This window comes from Pollachius pollachius (genome assembly GCF_949987615.1).
Source record: "Pollachius pollachius genome assembly, chromosome: 11".
NCBI lineage: Eukaryota > Metazoa > Chordata > Actinopteri > Gadiformes > Gadidae > Pollachius > Pollachius pollachius.
Window position 1 is genome coordinate 4,419,555 of NC_136944.1, and position 19,590 is coordinate 4,439,144.

The following is a 19,590-nucleotide window of genomic DNA, read 5'->3' on the forward strand; positions in this document are numbered from 1 at the left end:
CTTTTATGCATCTTTCTAAACCCGACTGACGGATGAGACCCAATGGCTGATCTGAGTGATTGACAACTGATTGACCAGCCAACCGTAACCTTTAGGTTGAATTAGATTCATTTGATGGAGTATACTGTAAGCTGAGACAATAATTACTCTATCTCTCCATATCTCCAGCCCATATCTCTTGCACCCAGGGGAGTGCAAGAGATATGGGATGGGGATATGGAGAGAATCAGTTATGGTTTTCCCACCCCCTGCCAACCATTTCAGTTGTATGGCTCATTAAAGTTTCCACATGTCATATAAATGACTCGCTTCATGACAGTCACTTGACTCCATCGTTCGCGATCACCACCTCATAAACGAGATTATGACCTCTTCAGTGAGTTGGTGACCTTATCAATGTGATAGTGACCTCATAAATGAATAAGCCTCACTCAGTGGTGCCTTAATAGTGGTGTTTTAGTGGGACGCAGCTGAGGTGTTTCCATAGCTTATCGTGCGGTGGGTAAGGTGACTTTAAACAAACAGCCACAAATATTTTATGTTAACGACTTCAATTGTTAGCTTGCTTGTTAGTAAATAAACTATAACTATAATTAATTATAACTATTATTATAAATGATACTAAAGGGCCCCTATTTTACTACCAGGTGTGATCATCCATTAAAAGCCACTTTGAAATCAACCCATTAGTGACATCGAAAGTGGGCGTGTCCCCCCAGATGTATGACAGTGGACACGCCCACTTGGGGTGTGACTCATGGGTTGATTTTGTATTCTCTCGTCATGGTGGACCAGTGTAAAGCTCCCGGCAGTGAGGCAAGGGCCCCTGAATAACGACTGATCCACAGTGAGCAAGGGGTCAAGTGGAGGGCAGAGGAGTGAAGACACCAGGAATAGCCGTGAAGTCAACACTCTTGTAAATGGTAAATGGACTGCATTTATACAGTGCTTTTCTAACCAGCGGCCATTAAAAATGCTTTACAATATTGCCTAACATTCACCCATTCATGCACACATTCACATACCGACGGCAATGTCAGCCACGCAAGGCGACAGCAAGCTCGTCGGGAGCAGTCAGGGTTAGTCGCCTTGTTTAGGGACACCTCGACACTAAAACCAGCAACCTTCCGGTTACCAGCCAACCCGCCGGTTACCAGCCAACCCGCTCTACCTCCTGAGCCACATTAGAGAAGCCAGATTTTATATTGAGAGATCCAGAATGAGCATCAGATGACCCGTTTGGAAGATCTAACAGATTCTCTGGGCTCTGCCGCGTCAGACAGTGAAGGAGGAGGCATCACACGTGAAAGTGGACATGCACACACACATAAACAGATACACACACACACACACACACACACAAAACACGGGCAAATCCACACACACACACACGCACACACAGGCTCAATCATGACCATAGCAACGCACACACACACACCATGCTACCCACGCAACAGAACGCATGGGCAGACACACACACACTGGCACACACACACACAACCAAATACACATACATCATAAACACACACACACTCACAATGCAGGTGTTTTGGCAAGCTCAAAACAACACCGCTCAGGACACAGGATCTACTTCATCACGTAATGTGCGATCATACACTGTCCCGTCTGTCTCTGACTGAACAACCACTAGAGAGCAGTTCCACAGCCCCTCCTTCAGTCCTCGAGCTTCTATTCAGTAATCACTTACACAGTGGTGGTCATGCTCTTATTGTGAAGCTCTTTAAGCAGACCGCATTGATCTAAGGAAGTCTTGTGCACTGGCTCAGGTGTGGGTTGAACTACAGTGCTTTGAACGGGTAAAGAAACTCTCTCTAGTCCCCCAGAAGTCTGAAGGGCAGTGCCTAGGAACCTTTGAGCAACTCAGTGCTTCCAGATAGTGTTTTATCTTTCCGATAGTCGTTTTTTGTTGGTTAAACAATAATAACACTGTCAATCATAATCAGCCGTAATAATAATAATAATAATTTGAAGGTTGATTGAAAGATCGGCAGCAGAGTACTACTGGGTTTGAAACTGTGGAAAAAACAGGCGGTAATAGAACACGATGGCTCCCACTCTCCCCTGGGTGAACAGTTACTACCTGGCAACGGTGTTTATGGGATCTCAACCTTTTATAACATACTGTATATATCACCTCCGCTCAGAGCTGTTGTTTTTATGGTGCAGAGCAACCTTTGCTCCCATCTCACCACGGAAGACCGCCTGCTTACCTTCTGGAACACGCTGGAGTGGGTTTCGACTCCTTCACATTTACATTCACATTTAGGGCATTTAGCAGACGCACACATTTGTCAGTAGAAAGAGAAACAACAACGTATCGCTGTCGGTACAGTAAGGATGTTCATAGAACCAAGTGCCAAGCACTAACAATCACTAGGTTAACCCATTCCCCGTATGTAACAAAGATAGCTAGGATAGGATGTGTATATTCCTGAACTGCATAAAACAATGCTAAATACTGTTTTTAAGTGCAAGTACGTGCTCCTGCCTAGGTCTCTGCTCTTCTCATTGTGTTGATCTCAGATGTGGTAGTATGTATAGTTTGTGTTATCTCTGTATCCCTGAGACGTCACAGTGAGGCGCTTCACTGCAACTAATAGAAAACAGTCAAAATGGACGCCCTCTGGAAACATTTCGCCACTCCGGACTCCAGTGGTTATTTTATCAGAAGCATAATGTGGCTTTTCATATTTACATATGCTTTGATTTTTCTCAGCCTCACTGGTAAATGATTGGTAATAAATGTACTAATTGCTTGATGACTAAATGTATGCCTGCCTGGTTATTTGACTGTAAATTATTTGTATTATTTGGCCAAAAACAATGGTAAAAGAAAAAAGGACCACTTCTGTTCGCCTGTATTATTGTCCTCTTAAGGATCTCTAGGGATGTGTTTAACCATTACCATTAAGCATTGATGAGCTCTCAGGTGTGTGTGTGTGTGTGTGTGTGTGTGTGTGTGTGTGTGTGTGTGTGTGTGTGTGTGTGTGTGTGCGCGTGTGTGTGTGTGTGTGTGTGTGTGTGTGTGTGTGTGTGTGTGTGGGAGTCCAAAGTCCACCCAGCCTCACCCAAATGGAGACAGAAGATAGCACCCCTAATCCCAAAGCAAAGCATGAGTGTTCCCTTAAGCCTGGGGACACACTGGTGACCCGGGTTACTCCACAGTCGTTCACAGCTCTACTGGTGCAGCTGTTGTATGAACTCCAATGACTTCAATCTCATTTTACACTCATATTATTCCAGTAGGAAAATATATGGTCACAGTGACTGTATTGGGCCCCAAATCAGTCACTGTGACCTTATATTTTCCTACTGGAATAATATGGGTGATTAATGGTCAGTCTATACGTTACGTGTCCAACGTCCCCAAAATGAACACATGACATTACGCACATTATGCACGATATTGATCATCGTCAGGGCGCACGTTTCATTAGTGGTTGTTCAGAAACCTATCGATCCTAGTGTGTGTCACTCCTTTTTGCCCTCCTCCCTCTTTTCGTTTCACTGGTAAGCGGCCACTTTGCAGTTCATTTACGCACGGAGAACACCTCCTGCACGCGAACCTTTCACGCGACGCGTTATGATCTCGGATTATTGCTTTTCCATACAAAGCAGACTATTTATCAACTATTCATAGATAGTGAACTAGACGCTTGGATTCAATTGTAAAACTATCTCCCTTTTTTATTCTAACTACTGTTTTGGAGCATCTGTGAAACTTGGATTTCTTCTACGATCAGTGTTTGATACCATGTAGTAGCTCGATTGAGGATTATCATGTTAAGAACACAGTGTTTACTGTACCTCGGAGTCCTTGTGTGGATGTCTGCCGCCAGTGAGATGTTGAAAAAGTGCATTAGAGGCAAGCACAGATTCCTCATGAACGTCGTGCTGCTGGAGGACAGCACGCACAACTGGAGCTTGCGCTACGTGAAGGAGGCCGTGCAGAACGCCATCGAGAAGGACTACAAGATCAACCAGGCGGAAGGTACGCACGACATACGATACGATGATACGATACACTTTTCTCACTCACTCAGACAAACACAGCCACCAACTCACTCACTCAATCAGACAAACACAAACACACGCGCGCACTCACTCACTCACTCACTCGCTCACTCACACACTTAGGCCTACACACTCTTACAAACACACTCTTGTTTTTTAATTAACAATTAACCATACAGATTAGGTGCCAAGGACCATTATTACACATTTTCCCAGCAAAAGTGTTTAAGTCAGACATTTGGAGCCATCCCACTGTCTGTGTTTCATAATGGGTTTTTTTGTGTAACTTTTTCTCTATAACAGAAGCAATAAAGCCAGCTCAAATGGTAATAAACACAGGTAGATATTTATAGACTTGACAATAACTAGTGTCGTGGATAAATACCCACGGTCTAATACTCTAACAAATCACAAGAGGTCGAGAAGGACTAGGTTTGAATGATCAAGGATTTATTGTCATCGCAGAGATTAACAACATTACCTGAGTTTGTTTGCAAAAAAAACTGGCCTGATCGGCCCGGGATCTCTGAGGTAACTACAGCTCTGTGATTTCCAAGACCAATCACTGAGCATCTAAAATCTATGGGCCCTCCCCCTTCTCCATTACTATTTATCTTTACTTCCCACATGGATACATACATTCATACATTCAAGCATTAGATACAAATAGTTGCATATTAAACATTACTTATATGAAGTAGCCTAAACATATTATGCATTACAGTTATATGAAGTTAGGTCTTTGATTAAAATCCATTCATTGCCTTGTTTATTAACCTGATCTTAAATCACCATGACTTACCACACGTATTTAAGAGATGAGCCCTGTGAAAGCAATATTCATTTAAACACTAAAATATGCATTTGTAAAATTGTAATAGCTAACAATGCAACTTTATTTGTCTGTGGCATACACAGTCATAATCCTAAAGCTGGTATTGTCTGATTTTATCCGGGGAAAGGATTAGTTACCTTAACTCTAATTTAAGAATCCGTCTTTACGGAGATATTCCTGAACTGCATAAAACGAAACTGGATCGTTTTCGCCCGTTTTGGCTCCGTGTGGACGGGGCCTACAGTCCATTTACATAGGGCGTCGGGGGTTTATCGGAATGCAGACATTAGTTTATCAAAGGAAGGCCAGGAGATATCAAGTGTTTAACATTTGGCTCCATTGTAAATATATTTACCTTATATTCTAAAAGAAGTTAACGGAAGCATCATGTAAACACTGTGGGCTCACGCATACGCCCCCTTCAGTGAGGCAGAGGTACTGGCTGCCTCATTTCATGCTTTTTCAGCGCGGTTTAATGTCAGATCAGCATATTTAGTCTTGCTGTTATACACATACATCCAATACATTAACTAGTTTAAGTAAAGTGCGATAATACAATTAATGTGTCTACAAACATTAAATTGGTGACAACGGAGGGATTGCGTAATTCTTGGTGAGGCAGCACTGCTCGCTGCCTCAGCCGGCCTCAGCTCGTGTATTTCCCCTGAGGAAAAAGCCCCCCCCCCCTCTCCTATTCTAACGTATTCTAACGTTTGGCAACTATCCTTTTAAACCGTCATTATTTTCTACCACACTATTTATTAACCAGGTCGTTGTAAACACAGTGAATTGTTAAATGGTTAATAGCCAGGTAGTTGTAAACAGAGATAGTTCTAGGCTAGTTATTAGCAAGGTAGTTTTAAACACAGAGTAGTTGGGGGATTAAACAGCCTTCGGTCTGGGAGTCAAACAGTTTCAGTTTAGAGACACCACTGTAGGAAGATGAACCGTGATACCTGAATGCATCAGGTTTTAGATGTTACAAATCCTTCCTCTCCCTGTGGAAACGTGTTGTGACAACATGACCAATGCTCTGGTAATATACTGGATGGTGTTCAGCACTGTTCATCACTTTAGGGAGGCTTAGTCTAAACTGACAGCGTTCAGATACATGTGTGGAAGGAATCCTTTTTGTAGACCGTGCACGTGAAGCCAGGAGTTTTAAGACACAAGAGACCGTCCAGAAATTGCAGGTAAGGTGTCGGGGTTAGGTGTTAGGTCTAGGGTTAGGTTTTAGGGCTAGGGATAGGTTTTAAGGCTAGGGTTAGGTGGAAGGTTAGGCTGAGGTGTAAGGGTTAGGTGTTAAGTGTTTTTCTAATATAATCTCCTTATCCATTTGTGTCATATTTATTGAATATTGATTGATTGGGGGCGGGGTCCTGGCTGGGCAGAGCTGTCTCCGGCTGATTGGTGCAGGGTTAACGAGTTTGATAGTTATTCATTAATGCTTGTGGTCTCCCAGGTCTGTCCTTCAGGCTGACGGCGTCCTACACCGGCTTCGACACGGCCGCCTACAACCGGCCAGGCTGTGGCAGCAGCAGCTGTGAGGGGGTGGAGATCCTCAAAGACCTGCAAGTAGGAAAACACACACACACACACACACACACACACACACACATAACATATAACATACCACGTAGGATAACATACACACATGTAACACACACGTATAACAAACACACAAACACACTCAGATATAACATGTATAAGATCCTTGTCTGTGGGACACACACACATTTATCAAACACACACACACACACACACACACCAACACATATATACACACACACAAATGTATAACACACGCATCTATATAACATACCCCGCAGGACACACACACACACACACATATAGAACACCTCATAGGGGACACAAACACACACACATATAACAGACATACAAACACTGATATTGACTGTAGTGATTGATTACGTATTGATGTTGCTTCTCATTGTGCAGCTGAAGAATAACCTGGGCTGCATCATGCTGGGACCGTCCTGTACCTACGCCACGTTCCAGCTGGTGGAGTAAGTACATGCACTCAAGGGCGTAGGAACCGGGGGGGACGGAGGGGACGTGTCCCCTCCAATATCGGAGACAGGCGCATTTGTCCCACCTAAAAATTATACCGGATCTGTCAGGTTTCCGATATGTGTCCCCCCCAATGTTAAACTCATTCCTACGCCCCTGCATGCACGCACGCACGCACGCACACAGGCAGGCAAGAGTGCACGCACACGCTCCGTCACATTAACACACACACACATGCACCTGTACCCACTCACTCTCTTCAACCAACCTAACCACACATACACACACATAGCTAGTTCAGTAGATATAATAAACATCAAAACTGACACAAACACATACGTACAGAGACAAAAACGCACACACAACACTTTGTTGTGGGTGTGTGAACTGACCTCCGACCCCTTGTGCTGCCCCCCCCCCCCCCCCCCCCCCCAGTGAGGAGGTGGGTCTGAAACTCAGCATACCTATCATCTCCGCGGGGAGCTTCGGCTTGTCATGTGACTACAAGCCCAAGCTGACCCGCCTGCTGCCACCGGCGCGCAAGATCTCCGACTTCCTGTTCCACTTCCTGGCCGAGGAGGTTCCCAACGTCAAGCCGGACTGGGACATCGCCTACGTGTACCGCAACGACAACGCCTCCGAGGAGTGCTTCTGGTGAGGGACGCACACCGGGGACACACACCAGGGACACACACCAGGGACACAGCAGACACACAGCAGGGACACACAGCAGGGACACACACCAGGGACACAGCAGACACACAGCAGGGACACACAGCAGGGACACACAGCAGGGACACACACCAGGGACACAGCAGACACACAGCAGGGACACACAGCAGGGACACACCCCACGGGAACACACCAGGGACACACCAGACACACATCAGGGACACACACCAGGGACACACCAGACAGACAGCAGGGACACACAGCAGGTACACCCACCAGGGACACACACCACGGAAACACACCAGGGACTCACACCAGGGACACACACCAGAGACACATACCAGGGGCACACGCCAGAGACACAACCCAGGGACATACACCAGGGACACACACACCACGGACACACACCAGGGACGCACCAGGGACACACAAGGGACACGATGTACCCCTAGGTACATCAATGCGCTGGAGGTTCAGGGCTAGGGTTAGTGGTTGGGGTTAGGGTCAGGGCTAGGGTTAGGGGTTGGGGTCAGGGCTAGGGTTAGTGGTTGGGGTTAAGTGTATTGCCCTGTGGAGGGTTGAACCCTCGCTAACCTCCCGCCTATTCCCCAGGTACATCAACGCGCTGGAGGCCCCCTCCGCCAGCTTCGCTAAGGGCTTCAACCGGGTCATGCTGCGGGGGGAGAAGGCATTCCACGACGAGCTCATGGAGAAGAATTGGAAGAGGAAGAGCAACAGTACGCATCCCATAATACCAGTCGCCTAGCAACTGTACCGAGTGGAAGACATGATACCGTTTGTTACTGTTTGGAAGACGGACATACCGGTCAAAACAAAATATTCAGAACATCCGCCTATTTATTTGTAGAATGGAGGACAGGGAACCGGTAGTGCAACGTGTGAAATTACAAACTACATCTAGAGTGGGATTCTGGACATAACGTAATGTATGTGTATGGGGAGAATGACTCTCAGACAGATTGATAAAGTTGAAATACTATACATAATGTTGCTTGGATACTAAAATGTGAGAGACAGCAGGAGAGGCAGACCGTTTTGATAACATATGTCGGCATAGTATAGAAACTTTAGGAGCAGCAGCAGTTTACAAATTGTGAGCAGTGGGTGCCATCTGCTCACTGATTCTCCTCTCTCTGTTCCTCCTCTCTCTGTTCCTCTTCTCTCTCTTCCTCTGTCTCTCCTTTCTCTGACACTCTATATAGAGGGGAAAGATATCCACTTTTTTTCTACGGCTTTTCTCTGCCAAAACAATAACTCTTAACCCTAGCAAGCGCTTCAACGCTAGTTCAGAAATGTAGGATATGCGTAAACACTGTTCACATGCGTTTAGCCTCAACTACAACCCTGGATAACTGGGTTGTGCAGAGAAAGTGTTGATGAACATTTGAAAACTTTTTTCAGTTATAGGTGGGCAACCCTTATTAAACAGCGATATTATCAAAAACGAACGTACATATTTTTCTCTTACAGCGTTCAATTAATTTGAACAAACTTATTCGCTGCTGTTTCATTGTGAAGGTTCATATATAGTACATATAGAATATATATATATAACTTAAGTAGGCGTTTCATTCAGATACATCGGTAGATGTCGTGTAGGAGCAGGTAGGGAGTCGACATCTTGCCTGAGGATGCCTACAAGTAGACTGTGGAAATTTGGTATCTTATCCAGAACTGTGTGAATGAGGTGACAAAAGCCACGACACTATCCTGAGTCTTCTGTTGATATTTTCGTATTCACTTCCAGTTTTCATCATGTGCGGGACGATCAGCGACATTGCGTCGCTAACGAAGTTGAAGATTCATCAGGACATTGTATTCGTTCTCCTCGACATTTACAAGTGAGTAACTGGTCTCTGCCCAGTACATCACAGTGGTGTGGGGATGGGACCCCTATAGAGAAGTGTCCTGCTCAGGTTTTGACCATTAAGGGCTGATTATAGTCCCACGTCACGCAACGCAAGGACCACACAGACGCTTCGACGCAGTCGCGAGCCTGTTTTGGTTCTGCGTCGGGTTTTAGTGAGCGGACCAATCACAGCCCTTGCTACTGCATCGCCTCGATGGAAGTTTACAATCTTTGGGAGGCACACGTCAGGCCCTTGCGGTGGACGCAAGGAGGGTCCGCAAGGAGGTAACGGGTCCGTAACCCCCTTGCGTTGCGTGAACGTGGGACCATAACCAGACCTTTAGTCGGTTAACACATGGTGATCACTAGGAGATACAAGATATGGTGATCACTAGGAGATACAAGATATGGTGATCACTAGGAGATACAACACATGGTGATCACTAGTAGACACAAGATATGGTGATCACTAGTCTAAAGAGATACGGTGATCGCTAGGAGATACAACACATGGTGATCACTAGTAGATACAAGATATGGTGATCACTAGGATAAAGGAATATGGTGATCACTAGGAGATACAACGAATGGTGATCACTAATAGATACAAGATATGGTGATCAGTAGGAGATACAAGATATGTTGATCACCAGGAACAACACATGTAGATACCAACATATGTTGATCACTCTATCCACATTTTCGATGGCGAGGGAATGCTACATTTGTTTCTCACGAAATTTTCCCGTCTGCATTATCAATTTTATTTCCATAAAAGTTGGACCATTCACATCATCTGTCCAAGACTTGCATTCCCCAATTAGGACTGATTTCCTTTCACAGCAGTTGAATATTTCACACCTATGAAGCAGTGCTCGTTTGCATTAGAAAATATCCAAGCATGACGGCTCCTGTTATGAGCCTTTAGTCTAGGGCAGCATTACTCATTGCGTGGCTCGCAAGCCACATGCGGCTCGCCAAGCCTCTATTTGCGGCTCGCATGGCGGTAAAAATATACAGTGATATGATCATGCAGTGAATACAGATATTTAAAAAAACAATACAAACAATTATTTAAAAAATAAATCAACAGCGGCATTAAAAGGTGGAAATATAGCCTTGTCTAGAAAATATTTTTAAACTTGCTCGGCTCTACGCTGACAGCGGGGTTGCCAGATTGGCGGTTTTGCTGCATAACAAGAGAGAATGTGGTCTTTGGATGGACTTATTCTTATAAACTTATTCTTCAATAGCTTCCATGTATTGTGACCCAGTGTCTCCACATTATTCCAGAAAATAGCACACAGTCACACAAGTCTTAATTTTCCTCTCAAAGTGCACCAGATTGATGCATTCCAGGTTAAAAGGTACCACATTTTCTTCCGGGGGAGCATGCCCCCGGACCCCGCTAAGGACCGGGTTCCCTCCACAGTTTCACAAAATTCTGTGGGAAACACTGCTTCAGGGAGGACATATTATTAAGCAGGCATACTTATTTATGACTGGATTTATAGCTTTTGATACTTTGCGGTAAAAATGGCTCTCCTGTTGACGTCGTCCTGTCAGTGCGGCTCTCCTGAAAAAAATAGTGAATACCACTGGTCTAGGGGATAGAGGGGGTAGCATAAAGCTAACTCAAATAGCACAGACACAGGGCTTCACAAGTAAACAAAGGCTTTATTGGATCCACAAAAATATCTCAAGCTCAGAAAAGGTCATATAAACCGTCAGGGTGAGGCTGAGCCAAAGTAATAAACATAAAAGACCTACCTTAAAACCAAACAATCTTTCAAACAGCTCAACAGAAAAAAAAAAAAACGGGTAAGCCAAGTTCCCTAGCTCAAGAGAAACAGGGAAGAATGGGGCACCAATTGAAAGACCACTCATCCCTCCCAGCTTCATACAGGAACAGCCAAAGCTTAAATAAATCGTGACCAACACGCAATGCGCCTTCGCCCTACGGGCCTGTCCCGTGCACAGGACAGGCCCATAAGGCGAAGCCTAGACGGCCTAGCCTACATGAAATAGAACTAGAGTTATAAAAATAACATAACTATCGAAGGCCTATGACTCAAAACAAGTGACAAACGGCCACGGTCGCACCAAACCTCAGTTAACAGGCAGCACCATCAGAGTGCATGTGAGAGCCTGCGAGAGCATGAGGCAGCATCATGTCACCGTAGCCCTTTGAGGAGGTCTGTTGTGCTACAACAGTGTTGTCTCTCCGCCTCCAGCCCCCAGTACTACGACAACACCACGTCCAGCGCTGGCATGGAGGATGTCCTGGTGGTGACACTGCCTCAGAGGAACTACAGCCTGAACGCAGGGATGCCCTACAACGACACGGTGAGAGAGACTCACTGTTTTTCTGCCTGTCTCTCTGTAGGACTACATGTCTGTCTGTCTTGACTGACTGTTCGCTTGTCTTTCTGTCTGTATATGTCTGACAAGCCCCTGAACCCAGCTTGAAGCAGGAAGCAGAGAACGTTGATAATGAGAGTGTGTTGTGTGTTGTGGTGATAATGAGAGCATGTTTTGGTGGATAGTGAAACCTTGTTGTGTTCTGGGGATAATGAGAGCATGTTGTGTTGTGGTGATAATGAGAGCATGTTCTGGTGATAATGAGAACGTGTTGTGTTGTGGTGATAATGAGAGCGTGTCGTGGTGGATAATGAGAGCTTTTTGTGTTGTGGTGATACTGAGTATGTGTTGTGTTGTGGTGGACAGTGAGAGCATGTTGTTTTGTGGTGATAATGAGAGCATGTTGTGTTGGGGTGATAATGATGCCCCCCCTCCTCCAGATCAATGACTACGTGGCAGGCTACCACAACGGGGCGCTGCTGTTCGGCCAGGTTCTCCGGGAAGAACTTCGGAAAATTGCCCGGGCCTCCAGCATCGACGACAACCCCTTCGGAAACGTCACCTTCGACGGTACCTGGCTGTCTGTGTGTCTGTGTGTCTAGCTGTCTGTCTGTCTGCCTGTCTGAGTGTCCGTCTGTCTGTCTTTCTGTTGGTATGTCTCTCCCTGTCTGTCTCTCTGACTATCTGTTTTGATGTCTGTCTGTCTCTCTCTCAATATCTCTCTCTTATCTCTCAATATCTCTGTCTGTCTCCCTGTCTGTCTGTCTCTCTCAATATCTCTCTCTACCTCTCAATATCTCTGTCTGTCTCTCTGTCCGTCTGTCTGTCTATCTGTTGTCTGTCTGTCTGCAGGGTGGGGGGGACGCTATGTGCTCGATGAATACGGAGACCGGGACGCAAACTTCTCCGTCATCTACACGACCAAGACCACCGGCAAGGTGCTCCCTCCTGTCTCCTCCTCCTCCTGTCTCCTCCTCTCTCCTTCTGCCTCCTCCTGTTCTCCTCCTCTCTCCTCCTGTCTCCTCCTCTCTCCTCCTCTCTCCTCCTCTCTCCTCCTGTTCTCCTCCTCTCTCCTCTGTCTCCTCCTCCTCCTGTCTCCTCCTGTCTCCTCCTCTCTCCTCCTCTCTCCTCCTGTCTCCTCCTCTCTCCTCCTGTCTCCTCCACTCTCCTGTTCTCCTCCTGTCACCTCCTCTCTCCTCCTGTCTCCTCCTGTCTCCTCCTCTCTCCTCCTGTCTCCTCCTGTCTCCTCCTCTCTCCTCCTGTCTCCTCCTCTCTCCTCCTCTCTCCTCCTCTCTCCTCCTCTCTCCTCCTGTCTCCTCCTCTCTCCTCCTGTCTCCTCCTGTTCTCCTCCTCTCTCCTCCTGTTCTCCTCCTGTCTCCTCCTCTCTCCTCCAGTCTCCTCCACTCTCCTGTTCTCCTCCTGTCACATCCTGTTCTCCTCCTCTCTCCTGTTCTCCTTCTGTTCTCCTCCTCTCTCCTCCTGTACTCCTCCTGTCTCCTCCTCTCTCCTCCTGTCTCCTCCTCTCTCCTCCTCTCTCCTTCTGTTCTCCTCCTGTCTCCTCCTCTCTCCTCCTGTCTACTCCTGTTCTCCTCCTGTCACCTCCTCTCTGCTCCTGTTCTCCTCCTGTCTCCTCCTCTCTCCTCCTGTCTCCTCCTGTTCTCCTCCTGTCTCCTCCTCTCTCCTCCTGTTCTCCTCCTGTTCTCCTCCTCTCTCCTCCTGTTCTCCTCCTCTCTCCTCCACTCTCCTCCTGTCTCCTCCTGTTCTCCTCTTGTCACCTCCTCTCTCCTCCTGTCTCCTCCTGTTCTCCTCCTCTCTCCTCCTGTTCTCCTCCTGTCTCCTCCTCTCTCCTCCTGTCTCCTCCTGTTCTCCTCCTGTCTCCTCCTCTCTCCTCCTGTTCTCCTCCTGTTCTCCTCCTCTCTCCTCCTGTTCTCCTCCTCTCTCCTCCACTCTCCTCCTGTCTCCTCCTGTTCTCCTCCTGTCACCTCCTCTCTCCTCCTGTCTCCTCCTGTTCTCCTCCTCTCTCCTCCTGTTCTCCTCCTGTCTCCTCCTCTCTCCTCCTGTCTCCTCCTGTTCTCTTCCTCTCTCCTCCTGTTCTCCTCCTGTCTCCTCCTCTCTGCTCCTGTTCTCCTCCTGTCTCCTCCTCTCTCCTCCTGTCTCCTCCTGTTCTCCTCCTCTCTCCTCCTGTCTCCTCCTGTTCTCCTCCTGTCTCCTCCTCTCTCTTCCTGTCTCCTCCTGTTCCCCTCCTGTCTCCTCCTGTTCTCCTCCTCTCCTCCTGTTTTCCTCCTGTCTCCTCCTCTCTCCTCCTGTCTCCTCCTGTTCTCCTCCTCTCTCCTCCTGTTCTCCTCCTGTTTCCTCCTGTTCTCCTCCTCTCCTCCTGTTTTCCTCCTGTCTCCTCCTCTCTCCTCCTGTCTCCTCCTGTTCTCCTCCTCTCTCCTCCTGTTCTCCTCCTGTCTCCTCCTCTCTCCTCCTGTTCTCCTCCTCTCTCCTCCTGTTCTCCTCCTGTCTCCTCCTCTCTCCTCCTGTCTCCTCCTGTTCTCCTCCTCTCCTCCTGTTTTCCTCCTGTCTCCTCCTCTCTCCTCCTCTCTCCTCCTGTCTCCTCCTGTTCTCCTCCTCTCCTCCTGTTTTCCTCCTGTCTCCTCCTCTCTCCTCCTGTCTCCTCCTGTTCTCCTCCTCTCTCCTCCTGTTCTCCTCCTGTCTCCTCCTCTCTCCTCCTGTCTCCTCCTGTTCTCCTCCTCTCCTCCTGTTTTCCTCCTGTCTCCTCCTCTCTCCTCCTGTCTCCTCCTGTTCTCCTCCTCTTTCCTCTCTGTACACAACGACTTATTAGTTGAGTTAGAGTATATGGGTTGAAATCTCTATCTAAGTTTGAAATTCCTACGACTTGAAAATTCCCAGAAAATTCCCGAAGCCTTTTAAGCTCCTCTTCACAGGTATGGCAGGAGAGAATTGCTGGATAAGGGAGACAGAGGATTACCTGTTAACAGAGGAATTCGCCCAGCGTATAAACACAGGATATCTGTTGAGGACAGGGAAAGATCTCCTGTAGGACGAGCAGGAAGACCTAAAACTGACTGTTTCCTCTCTCCTTCCGTGGTCCAGTACCAAACCCTGCTGATCTTCGACTCGTCCAATAACTCGACCACTGTGGTGGACGCCAACCCGGACCTCACCTGGGAGGGAGGGACTCTACCCAAGGCACAGCCAGCTCCAGGTAAATCACACCTCAATGATACCTGTACAACACACCTGTATAACACATATATGAGTTAACATGGATGTGTTAATGACAATCACTTCTACTCAGAAAATAAACATTACATATACATTTAAACTATTTATAACACTACCACCGTACGTGACTGTAGAATACATTCATAAAGCAGGCAGTGTTCTAACTTTGACTGTAGCATTAACTAGTTAACTTTAACCGATAGTATGAGTATTTCAGTAAAAGTACAGTCAGAGATGACTGAAGGGGGCTCCTTTCTTCTTTATGGCTGTCATAAAGCCCACCCTTCTCTCCTATCAGGATGGGGTTAGACAGATACAGAGAGGTTTACAGCTTTATGGGTCACCTCAGAGTCAGCTGAGTAACAATCTCAGGGGCGGCAGGTGAAATGAGGGACACGTGTGGATGTCCCTCAGAATGTAGTCCTTCTATAACTCATTTGACACTTATTTCATTTATGTAGGCAAGATAAAGCTCAAATTTCCTTTAAACATACGGTACATTTCTCATACGGTACATGCGGAGTGCTTGTGTCCATGGTTTCATTTGAACGTCTGTGTGTGTGTGCGTGTGTGTGTGTGTGTGTGTGTGTGTGTGTGTGTGTGTGTGTGTGTGTGTGTGTGTGTGTGTGTGTGTGTGTATGTGTGTGTGTGTGTGTGTGCTTGTGTATGTCTATGTGTGTGTGTTTGCAGAACTGGACCTGCAGGATATCATTGTGATCGTGCTGAGTGTGAGCGTTGTCGTGGTAACAGCCATCGCTTTCATCTTCTACAGGTAAACACACGTCAGCACACATCAGCTGACATCTTTATTCCCCCATTATTTAGAGTCAATACAGGTGTGTGCGTGTGTGTGTGTGGGGTGTGTGTGTGTGTGTGTGTGTGTGTGTGCGTGGGGGTGTGTGTGTGTGTGTGTGTGTGTGTGTGTGTGTGTACACATGTGTTGGTTCATTTCCCCTGTGTGTGTTTACCTGACATCAGACAGAACAGAAAAGAGCGTAAGAGCCAGAAGAAGTGGTCCCACATCAACCCTGACCTGATTGGACCGCTAGATGAGAAGGAGGTGTCCTTGACGGTGAGGTGCAGCCGTCCCAGCCAATGGGAGGACAGCTAAGAGAGGGAGCAGGAGCTTTCAGATGACATTCAATTGTTAATTGTGTTTCATTAAATTTATAAATATAAATTAAAACTTTATTTAATGGAGGGATAACATAGAATGAGCAGGTGGTAATTCTAGATTGATAAATAAATGATGATGAATTTTGTGAGATAATCTAAGTCAAATATAGTAAATCACTAAGTAAGTACCACAATGTCTGATTCACTTTGTTCATTGATGGATAAAGTGCATGTTGAACTCCCGAGTCAATATGTGTGTGTGTGTGTGTGTGTGTGTGTGTGTGTGTGTGTGTGTGTGTGTGTGTGTGTGTGTGTGTGTGTGTGTGTGTGGGTGTGTGTGTGTGTGTTTTACAGATCGAGGACAAAAGAAAGAGCAGCACGTATCATATCAATCGGGGCCGTTATGACAAAAAGGTACAAAAATACATCCTACATATTGTAGGATGTATAAGTACTTTGTATTTTTGATTTTATCGTGTCTTATCCTGTGTTTTCCTGCTGGGCTGTTGTAACAAAGGAATTTCCGCTCCGGGGGATTAATAATGCTGTTATCTACAGTATCTATCATATCTATCCACCCATGACCCGATCAACACTGGGGCTTTAGTTGGTCTGAGGAGATAGAAGCGGGAGAAACCTGATGATTACAGTGACAGGTTTCCCGCCCAATCTGGCAACCCTGGCTGCAGCGTTCTGCAGCCAAATCAGGCCCATTCTGGCAACACTGGTCACATAGTGCAGGTGGAAATATAATTCAAAGTAACGGACAAAAAGTACAGATTGATCGTGTCGACTTTGTGTGGATGTCTTTATTCAGAATGCTGTGGATTCATTTGTGTGGACGGCATCATTATGTTTCATCTGCGGGGATTCGTTGACTTTGACTTTGTTGTTCTGCTCTCCAGCCGGTGATCCTGAAGCAACTGAAGCACACGGATGGGAACTTCAGCGACAACCAGAGGATTGAGCTGAACACTGTAAGACAACTCTCAGCCTGTTTCTGCCTGTCTCAGCCTGTTTCAACAAGTTTCAGACGGTTTTGATTTGTGTCAGACTGTTTTGTCTGAAACACTAGACCTGTTTCAACCTGTTCAAATCGGTTTCAACCAGTTTTAACCTGTTCAACTCAGTTTGCCATCTGTTTCGAACCAGCTCCAACCTATTTAGACCAGTGTCTACCCATTTTGAGCGACTCAGACTTGTTAAAACCTGTTTCACCCAGTTTAGAGTTTGTTCTTCTCCACACTCTTGTTGGCATTTAATACGATGATGTCTCGCTGCTTCGGTTGACTTATAGAATAGAAACCACCATCCCGTGTGTCCAAAGGAGATGATCATCTGCAACACATGTTTCTGCCTGGTGTGTCAGTTCCTGTTGTCTGTTGCAACTTCCTGTGTGTACCCAGGGACAGGTCTATCGAGCGCTGTGTCAGGCTGTCATTGTGGGAGTCTCCCATGGCTCGTGTTGTGATGTAACAGTGTGGGCCAATCCCTTATCTCAAAGTGGCTCTCTTCACAGCACTCCATCTGACCTTTGACTTCGGATATATGACCATTTTAACTTAATGACTCTGAACGTAAAGCCATAGTTTAATTAAAACTGTTGACAGGTTATATGAGTCAGTAATATATCTATCTAAACAATCACTCTTTTGGGAAAGGAAAACGCAGATTTAGCAGACCAGGTATGAAGCAGTAAAGAGTACTCACTAGTACTCATAGAGTAAAAATACTACTACTCACTCACTACAGGTACCCAGTACTAAGGAAATAGCCCATTGTGACAGTACCCCTTTAATGACATGTATCTGAACTAACTGTAAGTAATAATTGTATCGTAAATGAGAAGATCTGAAAATCTGTTGATCGCACTTAATACACAATCATTGTATGTTGTACGTCTAAATGTAAAAATGGAATATTGTCGACCTTCGCTCCACCAGCTGCTGGTCATCGATTACTACAACCTGGCCAAGTTCTACGGCACGGTCAAGTACGAGTGGGGTGTGTTCGGGGTCTTTGAGCTGTGTGAGAGGGGGTCCCTCCGGGTGAGTGAACCTCTGCTCGCCTCCAGTACAACCTCAGCCGTGTCACACCTTCATCCATACCATTATGATCAGCCTGCCTCACACCCATCTTCATTAGAGCACATCATGATCAGCCTGTCTCCCCCATCTTCATCTGAGTCTATTATGACCAGGGTGTCTCACACCCATCTTCATTAGAGCACATTATGATCAGCCTGTCTCCCCCATCTTCATCTGAGTCTATTATGACCAGGGTGTCTCACACACATCTACAGCTGAGCACATTATGATCAGCCTGCCTCACAGCCATCTTCATTAGAGCACATTATGATCAGCCTGTCTCACACCCATCTTCATTAGAGCACATTATGATCAGCCTGTCTCACACCCATCTTCATTAGAGCACATTATGATCAGCCTGTCTCACCCATCTTCATCTGAGTCTATTATGACCAGGGTGTCTCACACACATCTACATCTGAGCACATTATGATCAGCCTGTCTCACACCCATTTAATATCCTCAACAACTTACCGTAATACCCCAAGTATTATCTTAACTTACCTTATATTAGAATCACAGTCCCACTTTAAATCATTTATGCTCTGCTCTGTTTCATAATGACGTAGATAACGATGAAGTAGCTAAGCATGAAAACCAGTTAGAGTGATCTCATTATTTCCTTTCAGCATGTTCTTAACGACCTCATCTCCTACCCTGACGAGGCGTTCATGGATATGGAGTTCAAGATCTCCGTGATGTATGACATCGCAAAGGTGTTCACATCGTCCTTCTTCCTGTCTGTTGGTTCCTCCTTGTAAACAGTTTTCAAAACGTGTGAACCCTGAAAGATGACTAAGTGAACATGTTATCAGGAAACTATGAACTACAACTACAGGGTACTTAACATGTTAGGTTACGTAGCATGTAAAGTAGATACTTACCATAATAGGGCAATTCAAATATTAGGATACAAATGTTACTCGTTGGGTGTTCCGCATTCTAATCACCTGGAACTGTACTTGATAATTCAAAGATGGCCGACCCAGGTTAAACAAAGTCCCTCTGTCTGTGCTGCAGGGCATGTCCTACCTGCACTCCAGCAGCATCGAGAGCCACGGCCGCCTCAAGTCCACCAACTGTGTGGTGGACAACCGCATGGTGGTGAAGATCACCGACTTCGGCTGCCACACCATCCTGACCCCTGCTCGCGGTAAGACCACCTGGACCCCCTCGTCTCTGCACACATGACCTCACCACGGCGATGCTGTGGGTGCTCTTTGTCGTAACCCCCGACGTCTTCCTCGTTCTCTCCCTACTGCTCCTCCTTTGCTTCTTCCTCCTCCTCCTCTGGCTCTTCCACTTCAACTTCCTCCTCTTCCTCCTCCTCCTCGTCACTATCCTCCTACTCCCTC

At 46.4% G+C, this 19,590-nt stretch overlaps 1 protein-coding gene across 1 annotated transcript in view; it reads left to right on the forward strand.

Moving 5' to 3' along the window:
• Window positions 1–3,801: 3,801 nt before the first annotated feature.
• gucy2ca (guanylate cyclase 2Ca) overlaps window positions 3,802–19,590 on the forward strand; it is a gene marked incomplete at both ends in the record, with an annotated part of 27,050 nt that continues 11,261 nt past the window's right edge. The window contains 17 exons of the mRNA XM_079745718.1: window positions 3,802–4,012; window positions 6,333–6,445; window positions 6,830–6,897; window positions 7,337–7,555; window positions 8,186–8,310; window positions 9,342–9,435; window positions 11,678–11,789; window positions 12,245–12,374; window positions 12,657–12,742; window positions 14,901–15,012; window positions 15,723–15,804; window positions 16,011–16,104; window positions 16,503–16,562; window positions 17,054–17,125; window positions 18,092–18,196; window positions 18,865–18,951; window positions 19,256–19,388. Of these exons, the coding sequence (XP_079601844.1) occupies window positions 3,802–4,012; window positions 6,333–6,445; window positions 6,830–6,897; window positions 7,337–7,555; window positions 8,186–8,310; window positions 9,342–9,435; window positions 11,678–11,789; window positions 12,245–12,374; window positions 12,657–12,742; window positions 14,901–15,012; window positions 15,723–15,804; window positions 16,011–16,104; window positions 16,503–16,562; window positions 17,054–17,125; window positions 18,092–18,196; window positions 18,865–18,951; window positions 19,256–19,388 (1,903 nt within the window). The remainder of the gene's footprint in view (window positions 4,013–6,332; window positions 6,446–6,829; window positions 6,898–7,336; window positions 7,556–8,185; window positions 8,311–9,341; window positions 9,436–11,677; window positions 11,790–12,244; window positions 12,375–12,656; window positions 12,743–14,900; window positions 15,013–15,722; window positions 15,805–16,010; window positions 16,105–16,502; window positions 16,563–17,053; window positions 17,126–18,091; window positions 18,197–18,864; window positions 18,952–19,255; window positions 19,389–19,590) is intronic.